The sequence below is a fragment of the Narcine bancroftii genome, chromosome 6, assembly GCF_036971445.1.
Source record: "Narcine bancroftii isolate sNarBan1 chromosome 6, sNarBan1.hap1, whole genome shotgun sequence".
NCBI classification, from domain to species: Eukaryota; Metazoa; Chordata; class Chondrichthyes; order Torpediniformes; family Narcinidae; genus Narcine; species Narcine bancroftii.
Window position 1 is genome coordinate 245499126 of NC_091474.1, and position 24333 is coordinate 245523458.

Below are 24333 nucleotides of genomic sequence, written 5' to 3' on the forward strand. Positions count from 1 at the left end.
CAAACCATGGCCCCGGGTTCTGGATTTTCCCATCCTTGGAAACATCCCATCTGCATCCATTCTGTCCAGTCCTGCCAGAATTTTATGTCTCTATGAGATCCCCTCTCAATCTTCTAAACTCCAGCGAGTACAATCCCAATTTGCGCAATCTTTCCTCCTAAGTCATTCCTGCCTAGTGAATCGCCTCTGCACTCCCTCCATTGCAAGAACATCCTTCCTTAGATAAGGTGACCAAAACTGCACACAATACTCCAGGTGTGGTCTCACCAAGGCCCTGTACAGCTGCAGTAAGGTATCCTTGTTCCTATACTCAAACCCTCTTGATATGAAGGCCAACATACCATTTGCCTTTTTAACCGCCTGCTGTACCTGCATGCTCGCCTACAGAGACTGATGTACAAGTACCCCTAGGTCTCTCTGCACTTCCCCATCTCTTAATCTATTGCCATTCAAATAGTAATCTGCCCTCCGGTTTGTATTACCAAAGTGGATAACCTCACATTTATCCACATTGTAGTGCATTTGCCATGTATCTGCCCAGTCCCTCAATTTATCCAAATCATACTGGAGCTTCCTGACCCCCTCTTCTGTGCACACAACCCCTCCTAGCTTAGTGTCATCTGCAAATTTGGAGATATTACATCCAATCCCCTCATCCAGATCATTAATGTAAATTGTGAACAGCTGGGGTCCCAGTACAGATCCCTGTGGCACCCCACTGGTCACCGCCTGCCAGTCAGAAAACCAGCCATTTATCCCAACTCTCTGTCTTCTACCTGCCAGCCAGTTCTCAATCCACATCAATACTTTGCCCCCAATCCCATGAGCCTTGATTTTGGAAGCCAGTCGTTTATGCGGGACCTTATCGAAGGCCTTTTGGAAGTTCAGGTACACCACATCCACTGGCTCTCCCCCATCTATTTTACCTGTCACCATCTCAAAGAATTCCAAAAGATTTGTCAAGCATGATTTACCTTTTGTAAATCCATGTTGACTCCGTCCGATCCCTTCTCTGCTAGTCATATGCTCCGCTATTACATCCTTAATAATGGATTCCATTTTGCCCACTACTGATGTAAGGCTCACCGGCCGATAACCCGCTTTTTCTCTACCCCCCCTTTTTAAATAGTGGGGTAACATTAGCTACCCTCCAATCCATGGGTACTGATCCTGAATCTATCGAGTTCTGGAAAATAATTCTTAAAGCATCTGCTATCTGAATGGCCACTTCCTTGATTACCCTAGGATGTAGATTATCAGGCCCTTGGGACAACTCAGAGGGGGGGGGGGAACTTTTGGGGTTAAGGTATTAGTGAATGTGGGAACTGCGGGGGTACTTTATGTCTTAAATGTGTTGTCGTATATTAAATGTAATAAGACAAAACTAAGAGATGAAAATGGGGAAAAGGGGGATGAAGGTGGCAAAGAAGTGGAAAAGAGATGTATGCAAGAACGTTTTGGGAAGAATTAAATCAGATACTAAATAAAATTACAAAAAATAACATACCAAAAAAACCAGAGATATTTATTTTGTAACATAAGTAGAGAATTAGGCCTCAAATTGGATAAAAGTGCAAAAAAAATTCATTATGATCGCCTTAGCGATAACAAAAAAATGTATAATGTCAACTCGGAAAATGGAAGGGAGCATGAGGATACAGCAATGGTACATGGAAATGAACAAATGTATTCCATTGGAAAAAATAACATATAATTTAAAAAATAAAGTCACATTGTTTGAACAAATTTTGGAACCATACATGGAACACAACAGATAGAGCTTGCCTAGGACCTCCATCCCCTAAAATGAAAATGATACGAAGACAAAACGACTAGATTCAGTGCTTAACAAATAATGATGCATTTTTCTTGTTAATTTTCCTTTGTGTGAAGATATTGTTTTATGGTTTTATTGAATTGTATATGTTGAATATTTATGGGTATTGGAGGGGGGGTGGGTCGAGAGGGGGGAGAAAATACCACTGTGTAAATTTAATGAGATACGTTTGTACATATTTTGGTTGATATGGTTCACAGTGTGAAAAATAAAAAAAAATAAAAAAAAGGAGACAACAGGCTGTGAGGTCCAAAAGGTATGTAGTTTCAATGAGACCGCGCTTTGTACATTAGGTTCGTTCATCATAGGGTCCAAAATTGATGTTTGGACCCATCGGGCTCACCATTGTGGTCTCAAGGAGATGCAGCGAACAAACCACACCGACAGTCATGAGTGAGCTCGACCAACTAATTTTAATTGAACTCGTGCGCTCACTTATATCTCCCAGTTCCCAACGACGCTTGCGATTCCTGCGATGGAAATGATGTCAACCCCGAGGGCTGGAACCGCACCCAGTACATCAGAGCTCTCTGTGCTCGTGAGTCCTCAGCTCCGTAACCTGGTTCGCTTGCAGAGTGACTCAGCCTGCCACACCAGCTTCTTTAATGTACTATCCAATTAGTCTTACTTCTCTGGTAGGATTTGGAAGGTTAAAAATGAATACAGGTACAATAAACATGATTCAACCACTCGTTCAGACCATGCATTTCAAATATCTCCCCACTTCCCTGTGACGGTTTAACGTTTAGACATCTAGAAAACCATTTGGGAGAGTCAGTATGATTTTGTACAGGACACGTGATGTCTTACATATTTGACCAAATTTTTGAGAGCGACAAGGATTACGCTATGTGGAGTTCAGTAATGTATTAAGTAAGTTCCCCATAGTAGGCTGATCCAGAAGTTTAAGACACCTGGACCTCTGCTGTTTGTAATGGAAATACATAATTGGGTCAAAAATGAAGGCAGACTGATCAGATGACAAACATTGGCAGTTGGAGACAGTGGGGAAAAAAGTCGAGGGATTCAAGCAGGATATAGACCAGATGGAGTTCAATCAGGATAGGTTTTGCACTTTAGAGGAAGGTATATAGTAAATGGAGGACTCTTGGGAGCAATGACATACAAAGAGATTTTGGGGTCCAAGTAGAGAGGGTGGTAAAGGTGTATGACATGCTTTCCTTGATTGGAAGGAGCACAGATTATAAATGTAGGCAAGTCGTGCTGCAGCAAAATAAAACTTTTCTTAGGCCACATTTGGAGTAGTTCCCTCAAGATAGGAAGGACATCCCAACAGATGACTAGCCCAGAAGAAGAGGACCAACAGCAAGAAGTTATGCAAAAAAACACCCAGCAAACCGAGGCAAGCAACTCAACAGGAAATTCAGAAGAGACACAGATACAAGGGAGAGCAATAGAAGACACAAACACAGGTGCAGACAGAGAAGAAGAGGAAGAAGAAGACCAAGCTCTGCACAGAGGAACAGAAGGTATAATAGATGGACAGAATATAGATTTAAAAAATTTTCAAGAACAAATGAGAGCATTAAAAGAATGGTTGACATTAGAATTTAGTGAAATGAAAAGAAAAATGAAAAGTACAGAAGAAAAAGTGAGTAGAAGAGCTGGTCATGACAGAAATAGGGAAAAGATTAGAAAATGTGGAAGAACGTGTAATGGCGGTAGAAATGGAAGTGAATGACTTGAGAAGAAAATTGGAAGAAAGTGATTAAAAAGTTAGTCACAGGAGTCGTCAGCTCAGAAAATTGATATGTTGGAAAATTATAGTAGGTGAAACAACATAAAGATAGTGGGCCTGAAGGAAGATGAAGAAGGCACAGATATGAAGGAATTTATAAAAGAATGGATCCAAAGGTCCCGGGAATGCCAGAAATACAGGAAGGAATAGAAAAAAAAGGGCACACAGAACACTAGCTCCAAAACCAAAGACACATCAAAAACCAAGAACCATTTTAGTAGAATTTCTGAGATACACAACAAGAGAAAATATATTGGAGAGGGCAAGGAATAAAATTAGAGAAGACAAAAAACCATTGGAATACAAGGGTCAAAAAATATTTTTTTTACCCAGACATAAGTTTTAAACTCCTAAAGAAGAGGAAGGAGTTTAATAGAGCAAAATCAATCCTATGGAAAAAAGGTTATAAATTTATGTTAAGATATCCAGCTATGCTTAAAATATTTATCCTTATCCCGGGGCAGCAAAACAGACTGTTCTCGGATCCGAAGAAAGCACGAGAATTTGCAGAACGCCTTCAGGACAGAAAGAGAGATGAAGAGATGTAACAAGAAAGAAGAACGACGACAAACTACATATAAAGATGTAAAAATAATGTATATGTAAGAACTAAAGAAGGGAAAGAAAAGGGAAGTAAGGGGGGAAAAAAGGAGGGGGAAAATCAAAGAAAAGAGGGTGAGCTTTGTTAAATGTGAAGATAAAAGTCTCTGGATGGGGTTGGGTAGGAGAGAATAACAGTCGCTGCGAAATCAGTTGACGGTTGAGAGCAGGTTCTCAATCCAAATGGAGAGGGGAGTTGTGGTTGCCCAGCAAGGGACAAGGGGCAACTCAGAGAGGGAGGGGGGGGGAACACACTTAGGGTTAAGGGAATTTTAGATGTGGGAGTTGTTGAAGTATTTTATGTTTTGGAAGTGTTTTCATACATTGAGTTCAAAAAGAGAAAACTGAGAGATGAAAATGGGGAAAAGGGGAAAGGTGGTGGTGAGGAAGCGGAAATGAGGTGTAAACAGGATATGAGATGGCCATGTTGAACGATATGACTATAAATATTAATGGAATATTTATAGTCAATATTTATAACCAAATTAAAAGGAAAAGGCTATTAAGCTTACTGAAAAAAGGAAAAAAATAGATATAGCATTTGTGCAGGAAACGCATCTAACTGAAATGGAGCATAATAAATTAAAGAGAGACTGAAAATAAAGCAGAAGTATTACGAGCTAGGAGAAAAATCTCACAAAATATTAGCCTGGCAACTTAAAAAAGAACAAGCTAAAAGAACTGTATTGGCATCAAGGAAAAAGGACAAACAAAATATATATAACCCAACAGAGATTAATGAAAACTTTAAGGAATTCTATGAACAATTATACCAAACTGAGAATGAGGGGAAAGAAGACAAAATAGATGAGTTTTTAGCTAAAACTGAACTACTGAAATTGCAAGAGGAGCAAAACAAACTAATAAAACCATTTGAAATTGAGGAAATACAGAATATATTAAAAAAGCTGCCGAACAATAAAACGCCTGGAGAGGATGGACTCCCAACAGAATTCTATAAAATATTTAAAGAGTTATTAATTCCTCTGGAAGTATCGAAGCAGATAGAAGAAACACAAAACTTGCCAGATTCACGTAAGACAGCAATAATTACAGTAATACCAAAAACGGGGAAGGATCCACTTACACCAGCATCATATAGACCAATATCTCTACTTAATTCAATTATAAGATAATAGCAAAACTATTAGCAAACAGATTGGCCGACTGTGTACCAAAAATAGTAAAACAAGATCAAACTGGATTTATTAAGAAAAGACGAACAGTGGATAATGTCTGTAAGTTCATTAATTTAATCCATGCAGTTCAAGGAAATAAGATACCAACAATGGCTGTTGCTTTAGATGCAGAAAAAGCCTTTGACAGGATAGAATGGAATTATTTATTCAAAGTATTACAGAGGTTCAACCTACCAGAAAAATATATTAATTGGATTAAAGCACTATATAAGGGAACATTGGCAAAGGTGACAGTAAATGGATATGTATCGAACCAATTTAAATTAAGTAGGTCAACTAGGCAGGGATGTCCACTATCTCCCTCACTGTTCGCTTTAGCAATAGAAAGAATGGCAGAACTGATAAGAACAGAAAATAAAATAAAAGGGATAAAAATAAAGGAGAAGGAGTATAAAATCAGTTTATTTGCAGATTACATCATAGTATACTTAACAGAACCAGAAATATCAATAAAAGAACTACATAAGAAATTTAAGGAATATGGAGAAATATCAGGGTACAAGATTAATGTAAATAAAAGTGAAGCGATGCCAATGAATAATGCGGATTACACAGAGTTTAAAAAAGAATCACCATTTAAATGGCAAACACAAGCAATCCAAGACTTAGGTATTAGATTAGATAATAATTTAGGCCACCTGTACAAATTAAATTATCAGCCATTAATGAAGAAATTACAGGATGACTTAGAACATTGGAAAGAATTGCCACTAACATTGATAGGAAGAAATGAATGTCTTCCCAAGTATACAATTTCTATTTCAATCGTTACCAATTCCCTTCACAGAGAAATTCTTCAATGAACTAAAGAGAATAATAAGGAAATTCTTATGGAAAGGGGGGAAACCGAGTATAGCATTAGATAAATGAACAGAGTGGAACAAACAAGATGGTTTGCAGCTACCAAACTTTAAAAATTATTATAGAGCAGCACAATTAAGGTATCTATCAGATTTTTATCAGACAAGGGAAAACCCAGATTGGACCAAGATAGAGCTAGATATAATAGGGAGAAGATACCAGAACATATACTTTATAAGTGGGATGTAAAACTGGTGCAATATAAAAGTTCACCAGTACTGCATCATTTACTCAATATATGGAAGAAGATTCACATAGAAAGAAAAAATACAAATTACCAACTACCAAAATTATTATTGATGCAAAATCAATAATAATTTTGGTAGTTGGTAAAATCAACTAATCCCTTTCACAATAGATAACCTTTCCTTTTGAGAATGGGAGAGAAAAGGAATTAAAAGAATAGAAAATTGTTTTTTTGGGAAATAATTTATTAACATTTGAACAAATGAAGTACAAATATGGAATAACTCATAGTACAATGTTTGCATACCATCAACTCAAAGCCTACTTAAAGGACAAATTGGGAAGAAGACTGAGGTTACCAGAAGGAAGCAGCTTTGAATATGTGATTACAGACACAATGATAATTAAAAGATTTATAACGAACATGTACATCAAGCTGCAAGAGAAGGAAAATGATGAAATAAGCTATAAACCCAAAAAAAGTGGGATAAAGATTTAAACATAAAGATAAAAAATGAAATATGGAAAAAGTTATGCTCTGGAACTACGAAGAATATAATAAACACAAGGTTACGCATGATACAATATAATTGGTTACACAGGCTATATATCACGCCCCAAAAGTTAAATAAATGAGACCCAACAGTATCAGATAGATGTTTTCGCTGTAAGAAGGAAACAGGAACAACAGTACATGCAATTTGGGCACGTGAGAAAATGGAAAAGTTTTGGGAAGATCTAAATCAGATATTAAATGAAATCACAAAAAGTAACATACCAAAAAATCCAGAGATCTTTCTTCTAAGTAAGAAGTAAGGAATTAGGCCTCAACTGGTTGAAATGCAAAAAAAATTATTATGATAGCCTTAGCTGCAGCAAAAAAATATATAAAGTCAACTTGGAAATCAGAAGAGAGCCTGAGAGTACAGCAATGGTACATGGAAATGAATATATGTATTCCATTGGAAAAATTAACATATAATTTAAAAAATAAAGTCACATTATTTGAACAAATTTGGGAACCGTACATGGAACACAACAGAGAGGGCTTGCATCGGACCTCCACCCCCTAAAATGATAAGAAGACAAAATGACTTGATCTAGTGTGTAAAAGTGGATGTTGTTTATTTTCATTGCATGATGTCATTGTTTAATGGGTTTATTGTATTGTATATGTTGAACATTTAGTGGGTGGGGAGGGGGGTGGGAAGGAGGGAGGGAAGGGAGGGGGGATAAAGGGGATAAAATGCCACTGTGTATATTCAAGAGGGAAATGTTTGTATGTATTTTGATTGATATGGTTCATAGTGTGAAAAATATTTTAAAAAAAAGATAGGAAGGACATGGAGGTTTTGGAAAGGACACAGCAGAGGTTCACTTGGTTGTTGCCTGGATTAGAGTGTCAGTCATAAAGAGAGATTGGACACATTTGGATCATTTTCTCTGGAGCAGCCAAGGCTGAGGAGAAATCAGATTGAAGTATACAAAATTATGAGTGGTATAGTTAAGGAAGCAAGAGTCTTTGTTCCAGAGTGGAAATGTCAAATACAAAAGGGATTGGGTTTAAGGCAAGAGGGAGGAAGTGCAACGCAAGTGATTGTGACATTTATCATTTAGATAAGCACATCAACACACAGGGAATGGAGGGGTATTGTCATGAGATTAGTTTAATTTAGTATCATGGACAGTACAGATGTTGTGGGCTGAAGGGTCTGCTCCTGTGTTGTACTAATTTTTTTTTTTAATTTTTTATTTTTCACACCATAAATCACATTAGCCATGGTATACACTATTTCTTTTTCACACATATACAGTGACTTTTTCTCCCCCCACCCCTTTCCTCCCAAACCACCCCCCCCCACCCCCCCCTCTCATCCATTTTAGGTATACAATCTAGGTTGCATTAAGCCAGTCAGACAATGTTGTCATTCAACAAAATTACACCAGAAATTCTACTGAGTCCATTCTTTTCTTTCCTTCTCCTTCCATCAACTTAGGTAATGTTTGTCCCCGGTAGGTTTTCGCTATTGTAGTTAATGTAAGGCTCCTATACTTGTTCGAATATTTCAATATTATTTTTTAACCTATATGTTATTTTTTCTAATGGAATACATTTATTCATTTAAATTTAGTAGTTTCTTCCTTTTAATTTGGTTATGTATTCCATTAATATTTAAAGACATATAGTTCAACGTAGCCCTTCTATATTTTGTTTATCTTCTCTTTCCGTTTTTCCATCATTACCTTTCCTCCTTTTCCATTTCTGTTTTCTTATTTTCAACTCTTTATAAGACAACATTCCTACAACATCCAACATTTTCCTTATTCTCCTATTTCTATCTTATTTATCCCCAATCTCCCCTTCACCTCCTGAGTTGTCCTTTATCCCTTGTCGGACAACCACATCTCCCCTCTCCATTTGGATTTGCGAATCCACTCGCAAGCGTCAACTGATTTTGCAGTGACCGCTATTTCCCCCCTCCCCGCCTCCCCCAGAAAAGATTTCACTTTTCATATGTCACAAAGGTCACTCTTTTAATTCCCTCCTTATTCTCTCTATTCCATTACCTTCCCTTATTAATTCTTGTCTATACTATCTATATTTTCCTCTAAGTACAGATACATTCATGTATGCTCATTGTCTCTATTCACTCTTATACCTCTTTACCCGCATACATATCAGTCGTGATCATTTTTACTCTCATTACCCCTCTTCATCCCTCAGTCTATTTTTGTCTTTACCCACATACATATCAATCGTGATCATTTTAACTCTCATTACCCGTCTTCCTCCCTCAGTCTATTTTTGTAATTGTTCTGCAAATTTTCGTGCTTCTTCTGGATCCGAGAATAGTCTGTTTTGTTGTCCTGGAATAAATATTTTCAATACCGCTGGATGCTTTAGTATAAATTTATACCCTTTCTTCCATAAAATCGCCTTTGCTGTATTGAACTCTTTTCTCTTCTTTAGGAGTTCAAAACTTATATCTGGATAAATGAAGATTTTTTGCCCTTTATACTCCAGTGGTTTGTTGCCCTCTCTTACTTTTTCCATTGTCTTCTCCAGAACCTTTTCTCTTGTAGTATATCTTAGGAATTTTACTACAATAGATCTTGGTTTTTGTTGTGGTTGTGGTTTAGAGGCCAATACTCTATGTGCCCTTTCTATTTCCATTTCTTGCTGTAGTTCTGGACATCCTAGGGTCTTAGGGATCCACTCTTTTATAAACTCCCTCATATTCTTGTCTTCTTCATCTTCCTTATGTTATTTCTTCTGTTATGGTTTTCCATTGTATCTATTTTTTGAGCTAGTAGTTCTTGTGTCTCTTTAGTTTTTTTATTAGATTTCTCCAATTTCTTTTTTAAGTCTTCTACCTCCATTTCTGCTGCTACTGCCCGCTCTTCCATCTTGTCCATTTTCTTTCCCATTTCTGTTAAGGTCATCTCCATTTTATTTATTTTCTCTTCTGTGTTGTTTATTCTTTTTCTTAAATCATTAAATTCCTGTGTTTGCCATTCTTTAAATGACTCCATGTATCCTTTAATAAGAGAAAGTACCTTCTTTATCTTGCCTTTCTCTTCTTCTATTTCACTGTACTCTTCCTCTTCCTCTTCTTCTTCCTCTGGGTTGACCATCTGTTGTTTCTTTGTTGCCCTTTCCTTCTCTTCTTTCTTGTTTCTATTGTCTTCTGTGGTCTCTTCTTGCTGCAGGTGTTCTGCAGCTGTCGTTGCCGGCTGTGGAGATCGACTCCCCAGCTGGTCCTCCCTCCCGTCGGTGTGTTTTTTTTCATTCGCATCGCGCATGCGCGAAGTATCACGCATGCGCGGTTGCGCACTTTTACTCGGCTCTGCGAGCCATTTTTGTAGTCCATTATTTACCGACCTGAGGGAGCGGGTTTCTCTCTCCGCAGCGGGCCTCTTCGGACAGGTAAGGCCTTCACCTTTTTCCTCCTTTGTCTTCTCTTCCTCTCTTCTTACCGTTGCTTTCGATTTTTCTTTTTTTGTCGCCATCTTCTTTCCTCCTTTATACTCACTTTTCTGTAACTTTTATTTCTGTGCCTTTGTGTTTTCTTTTGTTTTTCCCGACTTTTCTGGAGAGGGCTGGAGTTCACCGTCCGGCCACTACTCCATCACGTGACTCCTCTGTGTTGTACTAATTGATGTTCAATAAAAACCCCCCCCACCACTTCCAGAGATCCTGGAAATGTGCAGATCAGCTGAATCTGTATAAAGAGAAACCCCTCTCCACAGACGGTGCCTCCCTTGCTGGGACACTGCATTTACTTCAACTGAGGCTCATCTTGCTGTTCTGTGATCTGAAAAGCACTACAACAACCAGATTTCATATCCAACAGTGAAACTGACTCACCATTCACTGACTCCACCTCGATGACTCCAGGAGCAAAGCACTGCTTTAGTTTCTCTGCCAGCTCCCCTTCTATTGGGCTCAGCAGGGTTATTTCAGGTAGAAGTCGGTAGCTCGCTGTGGCAACAGGAGAGAACTTGGCATGGTCTTTAGCTGGGAGGTGAAAAATAAGGGAGATTACACTGATGTCCAATGCTGCAGCTCACATCAAGGTTTCCTTCAGATTCCTTCTCAGGTTTAAAATGGACATATATATCATTTTGATTTCCAGTCCCACACTCCTCCACAAGAGAAAATATTCGACTGCCTTTTACTTCCTATGGATGCTGCACAACCTGCTGAGTTTCTCCAGCAGTTGTGAACCTCAAGATCCAGCATCTGCAGATTTCTCGTTTATCTCTATTAGGTTTCCTTTTTTAAAAAAAATATTGATTGTCAAGTGTAAAAATATAGGCAGAGCTGCCGTAACAGTGTCCACTGGTGTCGACCCAAGAAACAGTGCTCTCTGCAGAGTCCTACTGCCAATGTCTCTGTACAGGCTTTAAATGGCGTCAGAATTGACAGTGGGATTTTTTTTTAATACCCTGCAACCACTGAGATTTGTGCCCAAGATGGCCCAGCCTGTATTGGGCAGCATACCACGAGGAGTTGCAGACTCCAGGGGGACTGGCACAGGTAACCAGAATCAGGGAGAACACCCCCTTCCAACCACTGAGAAGCCTGGGAAGGTGACCTGTAGGGAGAGCAGCGAGGGGCTCAGCACCTGAAGGACCCACACAGGCAGCGGGCTATGGCAACTTACAGTTGAAGGACTCACAAAGGCCACAAAAGCTGCTGGACTGGCTCGTGGGAACCAGGAGTATTTAAGAGGATGCTGAGGCAAGAAGGGCACCCGAAGGGCCTGAGGTACTGAAGGCTTCTTGCTTGTATCAGAGGTTTGGATCTGGATCTCGGGTTTCCAAAGATTTAAACTGTGTGGCTGCGGGAGCAGTGGAGAATACTAGTGTCTCTGGATGGACTCTGCTTCTCTTTCTCCTATTGTTAGGGGCACCGGGCAATGCTCATGGTGATTCTTTGTGTACCTTACAGCAGGAAAAAGTTGAAATACACCATGCATTATTACACGATAATGAAAGGAGCCTTGAGCCTTGTTAGTCGACTGTTTGATACAAAGTAGACCCTGAGGCTATTAGTCTCCCCAAAGAGGCCAATGACCTTCTAGTATCTGTGCTATTTAGAGAAAATTCCCTCTACTCCCAGCCTTCTTACCGATCCCTTTCACACAGTGCACAACCACATCTATTTCTTGTCCTGGGCGGAGCTGAGCAATAAGAATATCTTCATGTACAGGCCGGATTTCAATCTGCCCAAAGAGATCTGCCTGGTTCCCAATGGGCACCCACTTCAAATGCTTGGAATAGACTGCAAAGACAAACAGAAGAATGAAAGACCATTGTGTAACTGAAAGAATTCTCCCAAAAACATTACATCAGCCTCTTTGACCAAACATACTTAAACTTCGGTTCAGTTTTTTTTTGTGTTATCCACCAAGTTCTTTGGATTCTTTGTCCTACATCAAAAATTATTTGATGCGTGACTGTGATTGGCAAGGCCCACCAAAGGCCCTCTCAAAGGTAGCGGCAGGACATTTTTTGTTCACAGAAGACAAGGTAAGAGTTGGTTTCTCACAGTTGACCTTTGAGCATTTGGAAACTTGAGCCTCTTGTCAGTCACGATCACTAACCAATGTTGTGGGGAATTAGAAGAGTCAACTGGGAACTTCACTAGTGACATAGCACCAAATCCGGAAGAGTCGACTTTTAAAGATCTGAAATATCTTGCAGCCATCTTTTTCCTTTGGGTCAAATACTGGAAGATCCCACAAAGTCCTACTATTAGAGCTCAACAACATGCCCTGCTTCTTTTGTCCCACTTGCCCAGATTAGGACAATACCCCTCCAAGTCCCTTCCAGCCAGTTAGTTATGCAAGTAATTCTTAAAGAAAGTTATGTACCTGTTTCTCCCACTTTAGCAGTTTATACCAAATGTCAAAAACCCTTGGGTGAAGATCCTTTCTAGACCCCTGCCCCCTCACCTTATAGTTATGCTTTTGCATGTTTTTTATCCCAAAATATATTAAGCATCAAAAGTAGCTTTGTGCACATACAGATGTACATTGTGCTCCTATTTTACTAGTTTCTTAAGATTCTCCTACTCTAGGAAGCAGACTGTCACTCACTATTCACCCTATGTCTGCCCCTCATGAATTAATAGACCTCAATAAGATCCCCTCTTAATCTCCAGCACTCTTAAGTAAATCAGGCTGAATTTAATCAGTCTCTCACAATAACTCAACTTCCCTAATTTTGGCAACAACTTTGTAAACCTCTTCTGTACCCTTTCCCACTGCATGAGAGAGAGTATTGGCAGAGAATTCAAAATTTCAACAAAAAGTCAACTGAGAAGGGAACATGTGAATTTCAGTCTATTTACCTTTGTGATTTAGATAGAGTTCTTCAGGGTCTGAAGTGTCTTTCAGTGCTTTTGGATTTCTGCTGCACTTCACTTTCAGGTGAAACTGTAGAGTGTCAATCTCTGTTCCTTCTTCATCCCCTATGGAAAGAAAATAGAATTTATACAGTTTACCGTCAGACTGGGCCACTTCACCTGCTTCATGTTAAAGGTTACAAAACTCACTGAAGCAAACAGTGCATTTCTACACTTGATAGTATGGAAGCAGATATAGATATGGAAATGCTGGAAACACTCATCAGTGAAGCACCAATCACGAAGAGAATAATTTATCAATCCAAATGCTTCCCTCTCCATAGATGCTACCTGACCTGCAAAGTATTCCCAGTATTTTCTGTAGTTATTTCAAGTAAAAGTAACCCCAGGACACCATAGGAAGTGAGGGAAAGAGCCAAGGCTTTGTGTCCTCCCTGGCCACAGAGGAAGTACTCGAGGATTGGAGAATGGCAAATGTAGTCTTCCTGGTTAAGAAAGGTAATAAGGACAAGCCACGGAATTATAAACCAGTGAGTCTTACAGCAGTGGTGGGAAAACTATTAGAGAAAATTCTTAGGGACAGGATTTATGAGCATTTAAAGAAGCAGTCTTCTCAGGGATATTTAGTATGGCTTTGTGAGGAGCAGGGCGTTCTTCATGAGCTTAACTGAGGAAGTGACAAAAAAAAATTGATAAAGGTAGGGTGGTACAGGTACATAATACTTTATCCGGACATCTAAAATCCAGAAAGCTCCAAAATCCAGCAAGTGGGGAGAGAGACAGCAGCGTGAGTCGGGCGAGCGGGAGACCGGAAGCACGAGTCGGGCGGGCGGGGGGACGGCAGCGCGACTGGAAGGGGGTGGGGGTGGATACGGCAGCACAATTCGGGTGGTTTTAAATCTGGCTTTCCAAAATCCGGAAAAATCCGAAATTCAGGACATGCTCTTCCCCCAAGGGTTCCAGATAAAGGATTGTGTACCTACATATGAAATATACATGGATTTTTAGCATTTGACAAGCTCCTCCACGGTAGACTCATTCAGAAAGTCACAAGGCATGGTACCTTGGCTGTGTGGATTCAGAATTGGCTTGCCTGCAGAAAGCAGAGGGTCGTAGCAGATGCGACATATTCTGCCTGCAGGTCAGTAATTAGTGGAGTTCTGGAGGGATCTATTCTGGGACCTCTGCTCTTTATGATTTTTATAAATGACGTAGATGAAAAATTGGAGAGATGGTTCATTAAATTTGCAGATGATACAAATGTTGGAGGGGCTGTGGATAATGTAGAAGCTTGACATAGGTTACAGGATGTAAAGTTGTGCAGAGAAGTGGCAGATGAAGTTAATTCTGGATTAGCTGAAAGATGGTTAATGGCAGGAATCTTAACAGTGTGGAAGAATAGAGGGACCTTGGAGTCCAAACCCATAGATTGTCACACAGGTTAAGAAGGCCTTCATTTGTTGAGGACTTGCAGTCAAGAGACACAAGATAATGTTTCAGCTCTATGAAACTCTGGTTAGTTCACACTTGGAATAGTGTTCAGTTCTGGTCATCTCACTATAGGAAGGATATGTGGAAGCTTTAAGGAGAATGTAGAGAAGATCTACCAGAACGTTGCCTGGATTGGGGAACATGTCTTGCAAGACAAGGTTTTCTTTTTTGGAGCAAAGGAAAATGAGAGGTGTCTTAATGGATGATACAATATTATGAGAGACACATATAGGGTGGAAAGACAACACCTTTTCTCTGGGGTGACAGTGGCCAATTACCAGAGGATCATCTGTTTTAGGAAAGGAACGTTTAGGGGGAGATATCACTGTTATATGTGGATTGTGGAGGAACATGTGGCCTCCCTGTCTGGAACATTGTGGATTGCAAAGGATCACGTGACCCTCTCTGTCTGAAACTTATTTGGAGGTTGCACCACCTGCCAATCGAGGTTGGACTCCAGCCCCCCATTAGTGCATACCTTACTGTTGACTCATTTAAATTACTCAGTGTCCTCATAGGCCAGATGGCCAGTTCAGAACTGCATAATGATCAATGCATAGCACATTTCTCTCTCTCTCTCTCTCTCTCTCTGCCTCTAGCTTCAAGCCCCGAACATTGCTCCACGCCAGGTTGCTACTGTGGACATCACTGGAGGAGTCATGGGTAAGATATGCACTACATGGAGTTGAGCTGTAGTAATGCATAAGATCAGTGCTTGCAAAGAGCTGCACCTTCGTTTGAACAGGGAATTTGGAGTGTGTTTGGAAGTCTCTGTCTGTGCAATATGATAGGGTAAGCAGCCACTGGTAGGTATCGAGTGCTTGCTTGCACCATTGTCTCGTACCATGTAGAAGATAGACGGCCACTGGTATCAGAGTCCAACCTGGGTCCAATGTGAGTGTCTATATAGTTATCTAGCAGTATCTAGCAGCCTGCAGCTGACGTGGACATTTACCCCCTCCATAAATCTTCGTCCGCGAAGCCAAGCCAAAGAAGAAGAAAGAATTAAGTATCGTTTGATCTCTTTTTGATACTTTACAAACACAGCAATCATAGGGATTTAAAAAAGAGTAAGAGGGTCCCTGGAGTGCAGAGGTGGTGGTGGAGGCTGGTACAAGACTCAGAGAAGCACATGGATACGAGAGGGTTCTGAGCGTGAGGTAGGGAAGGTTTAGATTGTTGAGTAGGTTTATCTCGGTCCGCAGAACATCGTGGGCTAAAGGGCCTGTACTGTGTGGAATGTTCTATCCCAGTGGTTCTCAACGTTTTCTTTCCACTCACATCCCACTTTAAATATTCCCAATGCCATCGGTGCTCTGTGATTAGTAAGGGATTGCATAAGATGATATGTGGGTGGAAAGCAAGTTTGAAAACCCCTGTTTTAATCGTACCTAATTGACTCATTATGTGCACGGCTTCATAACTCCAAAGGAAATGGGCCAATTACAATTTTTCTCAAGCCAAATATTTCAGGGTCTAAAGCCATGGTTCTCAACCTTCCCTTCCCACTCACATACCACCTTAAGTAATCCCTTACTAATCACAGAGCACCGATGGCATAAGGATTACTTAAAGTGTTATGTGAATGGAAAAAAAGGTAGAGAACCACTGTTCTATCCCTTTTAACCATTCCCAACCATGAACCCATCCTTTCCATAACTGTACCTGAAGGAGGAGGTTTCATTTAGTACCTAGTAAGTGTTCATGGTAAAGCAGTTATTCTACAGTAGTCCCACATTGGTGCACCAGACAGCACTACTGCCTCACAGTTCCAGTGACCTTGGTTCAATCATGGCCTTGAGTGCTGAGTGGAGTTTTCAGATTTTTTGTGATCGCATGGGTTTCCTCCAGGTACTCCAGTTTTCTCCAACATCCTAAAGGTTGGTAGGGTATTTGTCTACTTTAAATTACACCTAGCAAAGGAGATTACTCAGAGATTGAAAGAAGCTGATGGGCACCTGAGAGAAAATAGATTGTAGGAAAGAAAGTGGAAGCACTCGGAATTCAGCAAACTTATCTCTCCCTCTCAGCCCTGGTCAACTTCCAGGTTGAGATGGTGGTGAAGGCAAATGCAATGTTGGCATTCATATATAGAGGAATAGGATACAAGAGCAGGGAGATGGTGTTGAGGCTTTGTAAGGCATTAGTGAGGCATCACTTGGAGTATGGGATACAGTTGTGGGCTCCTTATTTAAGAAATTAAGAAATGATGTGCTGGCATTGGAGAGGGTTCGGTGAAGATTCACAGAATAATTCCTGGAATGAAGGAATTAGCAATATGAGAAATGTTTGACAGCTTTTGGGACTGTACTCCTGGGAGTACAGAAGAATGGGGGGGGGGGGTCCTTCATGGAAACATTCAGAATGTTGAAAGGCCTGGACAGAGATTTGCAAAAGTTGTTTCCCATGGCAGGGGAGTTGAGGACAAGAGGGCACAACTTCAGAATTGAAGGATCCCCATTTAAAACAGAGATGTAGAGGTATTTCTTTAGCCAGAGTGGTGAACCTGTGGAATTTACTACCACAGTCAGCTGTGGAGGCCAAGTTGTTGGGTGTATTTAAGTCAGGGTATCAAAGGATATAAGGAGAAGGAAGGGGAGTGGGGATGAATGTGTGAATGGATTACCTCATGATGGAATGGCAGACTGGACTCAATGGGTTGAATGCCCTACTTCTGCTCCTATATCTTACTGTTTTATGGTAAGTGTTCCTGGAAGACCCCTGTACCTCTTTTCATGGCTGAGGCAAAACAACTCCCTCACCTGTGCTCCTGTACTCAAAGAGTCGTGGGTCTGCTTTGATGGGGATGAGGCCCAATCTGTGCGCCAGGATCTCGTCTTGAACAATGGAGGTGTTGTTGTAGATATATGCCTTCTCTATGGCCATGGTTGGGACCTGAAGAACAGAGCCAATCTTCCATTCACTGCAGCAGGTTTCATACATTAAAAGCCATGGAAAATGTCAAATTGTGATCTGCCCAACTGACAGTTCCCTAGAGGCTCAGAGCCACATTAGACCTGACTCAGTCCCATCCATAAATGTGCTGCATTTGTTAATCCTGGCAGGATGGTGTCTAAGAGCAATAGTTAGGCTCTCGCCTGCTCCCTCCTTCTCAGAAGTTTTGTCCAGAGCCCTTGCTTGAAAATTTACCCTGCACAACAGAAACATTCCTGTAGTTAGACTGCTGGATGAAGCATGACTGGAGTTGCAAGTGATCCTGTGGGAAATGATGCAAATTATCATCATTCTGGATGACACATAAACCCAGGTAGGCCGTCAATCCTGTTAAGCAATAAGGTCACAATAGATCTCACTTCACATCCATAAAAATAATCAATTTCCAATATATGAAATTGATATGGTACCCATAGTATCTTGCAAAATGGAATTCTAAATTTCTATTGTACGGGAGGGGAACTTATACACCAGTGGGGAGATACTTTTTTAGTAGGACAGTGGGTTCCAAAGAAGCTGCGCGCAGCAGATGGGAAAGTTGAGGCAACATTAAAGCAAACAAGTGCAGGGGGCAGCAGGTCGGATAAGCCAAACTGGATTTATTTTAATGCATGAAACCTGACAGCTAAGGGAGTTTAACTTGTATAGCTGAATATTTTCTCTGTAACACAGTACCCTGCATTTTTGTTGAATTTTGTGCTACAAGAGAAGTGGCACACAAAAGACTTTTACCCATTGTATCTTAGTATCTTAGACCATGAATTGGTCCCTGAGAAGTTAAGAGTGGTTGTCTATGTGTGGAGCCTCACGAGATGGGGAAGATCTTAAACAGTTTTTTTGCATTAGTATGTACTCAGGAAACTGGCATAAGGAAAGAAGGGAAACAAGCAGTAGTCGCAAAAGAGAAGGAGGTGCTTGGTGTCTTACAGTGAATAAAGGTGGATAAATTCCCCGGGCCTGACACAATATTCCCTCGGACACTAAGGGAGAAGAGTATAGAAATTGCAGGGGCCCTGGCAGAAATATTTATAACATCCTTATTCACAGGTGAGGTGCCAGAAGATTGGAGAGAGGCTCATGCTGTTCCGTTGTTTAAAAAAGGCTCTAAAAGTAAACTAGGAAATTACAGGCCGGTGAGCCTGACATCAGTAATAGGTAAATTATTGGAGGGAATTCTGAGAGATCAAGTATTTGGACAGCCAAGGGATGATTAAGGATGGTCAGCATGGCTTTGTGCATGCTGGTTGCGTTTAACAAATCTTATAGTTTTTCAAAGTTACCAAGAAAGTAGATGAAGGAAAGGCTATGGATGTTGTCTACATGGACTTTAGTAAGGCCTTTGACAAGTCCCACACGGGAGGCTACTTCAGAAGGTTCAGACATTAGGTATCCATGGAGAGATTGTAAACTGGATTCGAAGTTGGCTGAATGGAAAAAAAACAGAGTGGTTCTGGAAAATTGGTTATCAGATCGGAGGCCTGTAACTTGTTGTGTGCCTCAGGGATCGGTGCTGGGACCATTGTTGTTTGTTGTCTATATCAATGATCTGGATACTCTGATATGTAGTAAATTGGATCAGCAAGTTTGCTGATGACATTAAGATTCGAGGCGTCGTGGACAGCGAGGAAGGCTTTCTAAACTTGCAGAGGGATCTGAACCGAATAGAAAAATGGACCAGAAAGTGGCAGATGGAATTTAATGCAGAAAAGTGTGAGGTGTTGCCTTTTAGAAGGACAAACCAAGGTAGGACATACACAGTAAATGGTCGGGCACTGAGGAGTGCGGAGGAACAAAGATCTGGGAATTCAGATACATAATTCCTTGAAAGTGGCTTCACAGGTAGACAGGGTTATAAAGAAAGGTTTTCACATCTTGGCCTTTATAAATCAAAATATTGAGTACAGGAGTTGGGATGTTATGGTGATGTTGTACAGGTACAAGACATTGGGTGAGGTCAAATTTGGAATATTGTGTACAGTTTTGGTCACCAAACTACAGGAAGGATATCACCAGATTGAAAGAGTGCAGTTCTGATTTACTAGGATGTTGCCTGGACTTCAAGAACCTAGAAGAATGAGGTGAGATTTGATAGAGGTTTACAAAATTATGAGAGGTATGGACAGAGTAAATGCGGGCAGGCTCTTTCCACTTAGGAGAGATAAATACAAGAGGAGATGGTTTTAGGGTGAAAGGGAAAAGGATTAGGGGGAACTTTTTACTCAGAGTGGTGGGAGTATGGAACGAGTTGCCATCTGACGTGGTAAATGCAGGCTCACTCTTAATTTTTAAAAAATAGACTGGATAGATACATGGATAGGAGAGGCCTGTAGGGTTATGGAATGGGTGCAGGTCAGTGGACCTAGTGGAATGTTGTTTTGGCACAGATTAGAAGGGCTGAAGGGCCTGTTTTCAGTGCTGTAGTGTTCTATGGTTCTAAACATTCAGTTCAGACAATTTCATGGCACATGTGATGGCAATATTATCACAATTCAAGGAAGGGGTACAGATGCTACAGGCAGGTGGAGGTAAGAGAGGAGAGGGTGTTGTGATTTTGATTAGGGGTAATATCATGGGATACTTAGAGAGGATATGTCCAGGGTTTGTCCACTGAGACTAAATGAGAATTTAGGAAGAGGGCAATTACCGGTACCTTGATGAGATTGCATTATAGCACCCCCCACCCCCCTCAATAGTCAGCAGAAATTTGATGATCAAATAGATATGGAGATTACTGCAAGAATAAAATGGTCATGAGAGTACATAATTTTAACTTCCTTAATATTAACTGGGAATACTACGGTGTTAAGTGATTGGATGGGGCAGAATTTGTTTCATGCATCCAGCAAAGTTTTCTCAAGCAATTTGTAGATGGCTGTAGTAGAGAGGGGTCAAAACTCAACCTCCTCTTGAGAAATTAGGTGGCGCCAATGGAGGAGCACTTTGGGACCAGCGACCATAATTCTATTCGTTTTAAAATAGCCATGGAAAAGATAGGTCTGTTCCTAAATTGGGGCAAGGCTAATTTTCATGGCATTACACAAGAACTCTCAAACACTGATTGTAAGAGGCTGTTAGCACACAAGACAATGTCTTGCAAATGGGAGGCTTTTAAGTGGGCTCGAAACCAAGAGAAACACAAGATATTTTAAGCATTCAGGTCAGGCAGTATCTGTGGAGCACGAAAGAGTCAACTTTTGAGGTTGATAAACTTTCACCAACAAATGTGGACACATTAGACTTGGCTCTCACCCAAATCACTGATTTCATTTATGACTAGCTGAGGTCCCAAGTTCAATCCCTGTAATACTCCATTAGTCACAACATGCATATGCAAAACAAATTGTTTATTCCTACACTGTAGGCTGCCTATTAACCAACCTCCAATTTATGCCAAATCCCCTGTGTGATCCTTCTGTTGTTCGAACTGGGGTTTTCTCAATTACAGCGATGGAAAAACTTCAATTCCTTGCCTATTCCTGCCCTTTACACAAGTCAGGATTCTATCAGCCTTTTGATTTTCAGTACCTGCCCTTGATATTTTAATAACCTCTGTGCATTTCACACCATCTCCTCAGACCTCTTGGACTTCCACTATTTATACCTTTTGACCATTTAGAAAGATTCTATTCTAATCTTTTAAAGTTCATAATGGATGTGGGCTGACCAATTTCACCTTTATGGCAGAAGAGCTTTTGGAAACACGTTAATAAGCAGAGCTGGCATGGATCTGTTTAATGCAAACTCCATTTGATTTGCCCAACATGACTTTTCAAGGTTATGATGGTACAATAGTGTGACTGTTATTATTTACTTTAATTTAATACGTTAAAGGTCATCACAAGCATTGTTGATTTTTCCAATAAACGTTGATAATTCCTCTAAGGTGAATTCTTAGTAGTCTCCTTGGTCAATCACTTCTTTTAGCTCAGTAGGAAAGCATGCAGGGACTGATACAGCACTGTCGGGAGGGAGCAGGATCAATGTGGGGACTGATACAGTGCAGTCAGGAGAGAGTGGGGCAGTGGGATCAGCGTGGGGCAGTGGGATCAGCGTGGGGCAGTGGGATCAGCGTGGGGCAGTGGGATCAGCGTGGGGCAGTGGGATCAGCGTGGGGCAGTGGGATCAGCGTGGGGCAGTGGGATCAGCGTGGGGCAGTGGGATCAGCGTGGGGCAGTGGGATCAGCGTGGGGCAGTGGGATCAGCGTGGGGCAGTGGGATCAGCGTGGGGCAGTGGGATCAGCGTGGGGCAGTGGGATCAGCGTGGGGCAGTGGGATCAGCGTGGGGCAGTGGGATCAGCGTGGGGCAGTGGGATCAGCGTGGGGCAGTGGGATCAGCGTGGGGCAGTGGGATCAGCGTGGGGCAGTGGGATCAGCGTGGGGCAGTGGGATCAGCGTGGGGCAGTGGGATCAGCGTGGGGCAGTGGGATCAGCGTGGGGCAGTGGGATCAGCGTGGGGCAGTGGGATCAGCGTGGGGCAGTGGGATCAGCGTGGGGCAGTGGGATCAGCGTGGGGCAGTGGGATCAGCGTGGGGCAGTGGGATCAGCGTGGGGCAGTGGGATCAGCGTGGGGCAGTGGGATCAGCGTGGGGCAGTGGGATCAGCGTGGGGCAGTGGGATCAGCGTGGGGCAGTGGGATCAGCGTGGGGCAGTGGGATCAGCGTGGGGCAGTGGGATCAGCGTGGGGCAGTGGGATCAGCGTGGGGCAGTGGGATCAGCGTGGGGCAGTGGGATCAGCGTGGGGCAGTGGGATCAGCGTGGGGCAGTGGGATCAGCGTGGGGCAGTGGGATCAGCGTGGGGCAGTGGGATCAGCGTGGGGCAGTGGGATCAGCGTGGGGCAGTGGGATCAGCGTGGGGCAGTGGGATCAGCGTGGGGCAGTGGGATCAGCGTGGGGCAGTGGGATCAGCGTGGGGCAGTGGGATCAGCGTGGGGCAGTGGGATCAGCGTGGGGCAGTGGGATCAGCGTGGGGCAGTGGGATCAGCGTGGGGCAGTGGGATCAGCGTGGGGCAGTGGGATCAGCGTGGGGCAGTGGGATCAGCGTGGGGCAGTGGGATCAGCGTGGGGCAGTGGGATCAGCGTGGGGCAGTGGGATCAGCGTGGGGCAGTGGGATCAGCGTGGGGCAGTGGGATCAGCGTGGGGCAGTGGGATCAGCGTGGGGCAGTGGGATCAGCGTGGGGCAGTGGGATCAGCGTGGGGCAGTGGGATCAGCGTGGGGCAGTGGGATCAGCGTGGGGCAGTGGGATCAGCGTGGGGCAGTGGGATCAGCGTGGGGCAGTGGGATCAGCGTGGGGCAGTGGGATCAGCGTGGGGCAGTGGGATCAGCGTGGGGCAGTGGGATCAGCGTGGGGCAGTGGGATCAGCGTGGGGCAGTGGGATCAGCGTGGGGCAGTGGGATCAGCGTGGGGCAGTGGGATCAGCGTGGGGCAGTGGGATCAGCGTGGGGCAGTGGGATCAGCGTGGGGCAGTGGGATCAGCGTGGGGCAGTGGGATCAGCGTGGGGCAGTGGGATCAGCGTGGGGCAGTGGGATCAGCGTGGGGCAGTGGGATCAGCGTGGGGCAGTGGGATCAGCGTGGGGCAGTGGGATCAGCGTGGGGCAGTGGGATCAGCGTGGGGCAGTGGGATCAGCGTGGGGCAGTGGGATCAGCGTGGGGCAGTGGGATCAGCGTGGGATCAGCGTGGGGCAGTGGGATCAGCGTGGGATCAGCGTGGGGCAGTGGGATCAGCGTGGGATCAGCGTGGGGCAGTGGGATCAGCGTGGGATCAGCGTGGGGCAGTGGGATCAGCGTGGGATCAGCGTGGGGCAGTGGGATCAGCGTGGGATCAGCGTGGGGCAGTGGGATCAGCGTGGGATCAGCGTGGGGCAGTGGGATCAGCGTGGGGCAGTGGGATCAGCGTGGGGCAGTGGGATCAGCGTGGGGCAGTGGGATCAGCGTGGGGCAGTGGGATCAGCGTGGGGCAGTGGGATCAGCGTGGGGCAGTGGGATCAGCGTGGGGCAGTGGGATCAGCGTGGGGCAGTGGGATCAGCGTGGGGCAGTGGGATCAGCGTGGGGCAGTGGGATCAGCGTGGGGCAGTGGGATCAGCGTGGGGCAGTGGGATCAGCGTGGGGCAGTGGGATCAGCGTGGGGCAGTGGGATCAGCGTGGGGCAGTGGGATCAGCGTGGGGCAGTGGGATCAGCGTGGGGCAGTGGGATCAGCGTGGGGCAGTGGGATCAGCGTGGGGCAGTGGGATCAGCGTGGGGCAGTGGGATCAGCGTGGGGCAGTGGGATCAGCGTGGGGCAGTGGGATCAGCGTGGGGCAGTGGGATCAGCGTGGGGCAGTGGGATCAGCGTGGGGCAGTGGGATCAGCGTGGGGCAGTGGGATCAGCGTGGGGCAGTGGGATCAGCGTGGGGCAGTGGGATCAGCGTGGGGCAGTGGGATCAGCGTGGGGCAGTGGGATCAGCGTGGGGCAGTGGGATCAGTGTGGGGCAGTGGGATCAGTGTGGGGACTGATACAGTGCCATCAGGAGAAAGCAAGACAGTGGGATCAGTGTGGGAACTGATACAGTGCTCTCGGGGGAAGAGAGGG

General features: G+C 43.4%; 1 protein-coding gene across 3 annotated transcripts in view; it reads right to left on the minus strand.

Moving 5' to 3' along the window:
- The window catches only part of polr1c (RNA polymerase I and III subunit C), a 46616-nt gene that overhangs the window by 18298 nt on the left and 3985 nt on the right, over window positions 1-24333 (minus strand). For 2 of the 3 annotated variants that reach the window (XR_011340835.1, XM_069887880.1), the window contains exons 2-5: window positions 17570-17702; window positions 13302-13421; window positions 12078-12230; window positions 10812-10961 (exon numbers count right to left, since the gene is read on the minus strand). Coding sequence is in view for 2 of the 3 variants with exons in the window: in XM_069887880.1 (XP_069743981.1) it covers window positions 10812-10961; window positions 12078-12230; window positions 13302-13421; window positions 17570-17702 (556 nt within the window). In the remaining variant the exon portion in view is untranslated. Of the gene's footprint in view, window positions 1-2246; window positions 2470-10811; window positions 10962-12077; window positions 12231-13301; window positions 13422-17569; window positions 17703-24333 lie in introns of those variants that run through there. The other variant, XM_069887881.1, reaches the window with a different exon arrangement.